Source organism: Panthera uncia, assembly GCF_023721935.1.
Source record: "Panthera uncia isolate 11264 chromosome E2 unlocalized genomic scaffold, Puncia_PCG_1.0 HiC_scaffold_20, whole genome shotgun sequence".
Taxonomy (NCBI): Eukaryota; Metazoa; Chordata; class Mammalia; order Carnivora; family Felidae; genus Panthera; species Panthera uncia.
Window position 1 is genome coordinate 21,491,495 of NW_026057589.1, and position 4,161 is coordinate 21,495,655.

Sequence of the window (4,161 nt, forward strand, 5' to 3'; positions counted from 1 at the left end):
TCCATCCATCCTTCCTTCCATCCATCCATCCATCCATCCATCCATCCATCCATCCTTCCTTCCTTCTATCCATCCATCCATCAATCCATCCATCCACCTACCTGTCCATTCATCTGTCTGTCCATCCGTCCATCCATCCATCGATCTATTCTTCCATCCATCATTTCTTTATTAAGAATTTACAGCACATATTTATCAAGCATTGGTCTTCATCCTGTGCTAGAGGTTGGGGCTACATTTGTGGACAAGACAGACCCAGTCCTTCCCATCAGGCAGCTAACGTCAAGCAGGAAATAAATACAAACCCAAGTAGTTACTTAGTAAAAACAGTGATCAGGGTGACTGAAGTCACACTGAGGACACTAGGGAAAAGGATACCTTGGACTAGGATACCAAGGAAAGCTTCTTGAGGAGGGGCCATTTGAGCTCAGTCTAGAGAGTAAGAATTAGTGGGCAGAGGAACAGCCAGTGTGAGAATTCTGAGGTTGGAAGCACCTTGGCCATCGCGGCAGCTGGAGTGTGCAGTGAACAAGGGGGACAGTGGCGGGAGACGGGGCCAGAAAGGGAGGCAGAGCCAGACCACACGGGGGCTGTGGCCACGATGAGGAGAGGCGAGAGGCTGCAGGTCGGCCTTGGGTGACCTCATCTGGGGGGGAAGAAGGCACAGGGACAGGGAGCCAGGTGTCCGGACTCCACGTGGCAGTGGCTGTTGAGCCGCAGAAGACTCGCCCGCCCTGACAGAGCTCTGCTCTCTTTGCAGAGGGCGACTCCAAGAATGTGGCCGAGCCCGGAAAAGGACCCTTGAGGCACTTTCAGTGAGGCAATGGGGCAGGTCAGTCCGGGGAGTGGTGGCCGGTGGCAGGGGAGGGTTCGGGCGCAGGTGTCCTCGGTAGCTTTACTTACCAAGGTGACCGGCGGGAGGGGGAGAGTGGGGCTTTACCCGGGGCTAGAATTTCATAATTCCCTTGCGGTGTCCCAAGTAGGCGTATACGAGAAGTGTCTGTGTCACCAGAAGTTTCCAGACCACCCGGACCTAAATCCAAAGACTAGGCTGCAGCCTTCCTTTCCATGCCTGGTTTTAGGGCCTCCGTGAACGGCCGACGAGTCCCCCGCTGCCCCCCGGAGTCTGTCCCTCTGTCCCTCCCTCGGTCACACGATACGGTCAAGTGCCAGCTCCGAGACAGGCGCGTGCCGGGCACTCGGTTCCTCAGCAGCCCTTCGGGACGGCCGGGCTTCCTGCTCCTAGGGGCCTCCCCCCGGCAGGAGACCACACAAGTCAGCAAGGAAATCGGCCTGCGATGCGTGTCGTGAAAGGAACGGACGGGGGCGTGAGGGAGAGTAGCCAGGTCGGGGAGGGGCCGTGCGCGGAGCTCACGTCTGAGCCAAGATCTGAGACGGGACAGAAGAGCCGCCTTGGGGCGGCCTGGGGAACGGGGCCTGGTCAGGGTAGCTGGAAGAGTAGGAGTCCCAAGGGCAGGAGAGACCGTGGCTTCGAGGAGCCACGGGGAGGCCACCACGGAATGACGGCGGCGAGGCTGGCACCAGAGGGGTCCCCAGGGAAGGCCCTGCTCTCAGATGAGATGCTCCAAGGCGAGATGTGTGCCTGTGACCGGGAGCATCTGCTAAGAAAGCCTGAATGCCCGCCCCACCCCGTGAAGACCCCACACGTGTGCCCACGGTAAACAGAAGCCCTTGAAAGCAGCCAACGCCCCCCAGAATGTCCTTGAAAGGCAAACATCAGGCTTCAGATTCCAGAACATTCTGGCGCGAGTCCTCTGGCAAGATCTCGAGTCCTCGAGGATTGGTGCCAGCGTGTCTCTTACCTCCTGATGCCAGGAACGGTCCTTGGGGTGGGTCTGACCCACCTCGGGCAGTGGCCTCCCATGGGGATGCGCGGGGGTGCGGGGAGGGCGATGGGGTAGCACGGGGCGTGAGAGGCAGTTTACGTGATGGAGAGGGATGCGTTGAACTAAACAAGATGATGCCCAGAGAGACTGATGGTAAGTTAAGAATTCAGTCCTAGGGATTGGGGCGCCTGGGTGGCTCAGTCGGTTAAGCGTCCGTCTTCGGCTCAGGTCACGATCTCGCGGTCTATGAGTTCGAGCCCCGCGTCAGGCTCTGTGCTGACGGCTCTGAGCCTGGAGCCTGCTTCGGATTCTGTGTCTCCCTCTCTCTCTGCCCCTCCCCTGTTCATGCTCTGTCTCTCTCTGTCTCAAAAATAAATAAAACATTAAAAAAAAATTTAAAAAAAAGAATTCAGTCCTAGGGAAACGGTATCTTCCTGGTATTGGGGGGGCGGGTGGCACAGACCGTGACCTCTGTCCTGCCCCCAGCAGCAGCTCTCATTCCTTCTCTGCTTCTCTTCCAGCCAGCGCGCAAGAACATTCTTCCACTTTCTGCTAAGCCTTGGAAACCGTTGGACCAAACACGATTTGACCCCCAGAGGCCATGCCCAGCTCAACAGAGATACTCAGACACAGGACACCCGGCTCTCGATGCCAGCATGACCCGCCTGGCTGGGTGACTTCGCGGGAGCACTGGGTCCCCGTGTGACCATCCGGGGAACACAGCACACCTAGCAGCCCCGCTAGACCCGGAGACCCCACGGAGCCCCTGGAAGAGGTCACTGCCTTTGTGAGCTGTGTCAAGCCCCCTTCCGTGTCTGTGTCGTTACGCATTTCTTCCAGATTTGTCTCTGGGAGGCATGTCCCTATGCCAAATGTTCTCAAAATAAATCGCCCCTTACAAAACAGAAACGAACTTACCTGCTCCGGTAAGATTGGTAGTTTTAACAGCCCTGCCCCGTGATCTTAAATCACATGCGCTCAAGCCCTTGAACCCTGGAGATGGGTGGGGGCGGGGGATTCTGGGGTGAGGCGTCAGCTCAGCTCGGCTTCTGGAATATCCAGCCTCGCGCTCACTGCTCTGGGTCTGGGTTGGATGCCTCTGAGACAGACCCGGGGAGGAGGGCTTGTTGAAAGCGCTTTGTTAGGAAAGTTCCCGGGGGACACTGGCCGGAGGGTAGGGAAGCTGGGCGGGAGGAGGAAGTCAGGCAAGATGAGGAACAAGGGGTAGATGCTCAGAGGGGCCCCCACTTGGCTTAATGAAATTCTTAGCGGTGGTTGACCAAGGGGCCCGCGTGTTCATTTTGCAAATGGTGCCGGTGGCCCTGGGTCACACCGTGGACGGGGCCCCACTGGGGCGCGTGGAGTCTGGAAGGCTGACGGGGGAAGGGCTGCCCTGCCAGGGTGGGGACCCCGGGGGCCTCTGTCACACACATCTCAACGGTGGCCGTGCAACATGGGCGCCCACACGCGTAGGCTTGTGGAGAGAAATGCTCCTGTGCACCAACAACTCATCCCTTTCGGAACAGCCCCACGGTGACGGGTGCGGGTCAGTCGTCGGGAGGGCCTGGCCTCTCGAATTCCAAACTGGGCTTGCGTGGGGTTGACCCCCGAGTCCCCATATTTTAAAAACAAGCAGCCCTCCTCTCCCCGCCTCCACGACCGCGCACTCACACCTTCTCCCACGAGGTCCACACGACTCTATCAAAACGTGCAGACTGGGCGTAAGCAGGCCTGGCGGAAACTTCCAGGGAAACGGAGGAACGGCCTTCTGGGAAATCCCGCATCGCCAGCGCTCTTGCGGAGGCAGAGGACCGTATTGGCAGGAACACTCGGAGGCTGGCAGCCCGGAGTGGAAAAGTGATTTGGAAGAATTGGATCTGTCCGTGCTGACCTCCTAGGAAATACTTTATTCTATCTATTTCACTTCTTTTCTTTTCTTTTTTTAGGGAAGGTGAAAGAAAGAGCCAGAAGCTCTCCCAAAGAGGGTAGGGGTGGGCACCAGGAGGGGGTCTCGGGAAAATGCACGCACGAGGGGTGGGCAGACTGTCTCCTAGATGTCCACACCAGAGACCTCCTTTTACAAAGGAGGACGGCGGACCCCAGGACGTCTTGTGACCTGCCCAAGGTTATTCGCCGCCCGGCAGTGACAGGTGGGCAGTTAATCCTTCCGAGGAGATCCCTCTGTTCCTGGCTGGTGCCCTATGTTGTTACATCACGCCTCATGGCAACCGTAACACGGGAGCCAGCTCCTTCGGACCACGTAACGCGTTCCAGGCGCCTCTGTGAGCCCTTTAAAGAAAACCAACAGGTCATC

The 4,161-nt window shown here is 57.9% G+C and overlaps 1 protein-coding gene across 4 annotated transcripts in view; it reads left to right on the forward strand.

Moving 5' to 3' along the window:
• The window catches only part of WFDC1 (WAP four-disulfide core domain 1), a 22,662-nt gene extending 19,902 nt beyond the window's left edge, over positions 1-2,760 (forward strand). For 2 of the 4 annotated variants that reach the window (XM_049622782.1, XM_049622780.1), the window contains 2 exons: positions 761-832; positions 2,369-2,760. In XM_049622782.1, the coding sequence (XP_049478739.1) occupies positions 761-819 (59 nt within the window). In that variant the 3' untranslated portion in view covers positions 820-832; positions 2,369-2,760. The other 2 variants (XM_049622781.1, XR_007455955.1) reach the window with 2 other exon arrangements.
• The last annotated feature ends 1,401 nt before the right edge of the window (positions 2,761-4,161 follow it).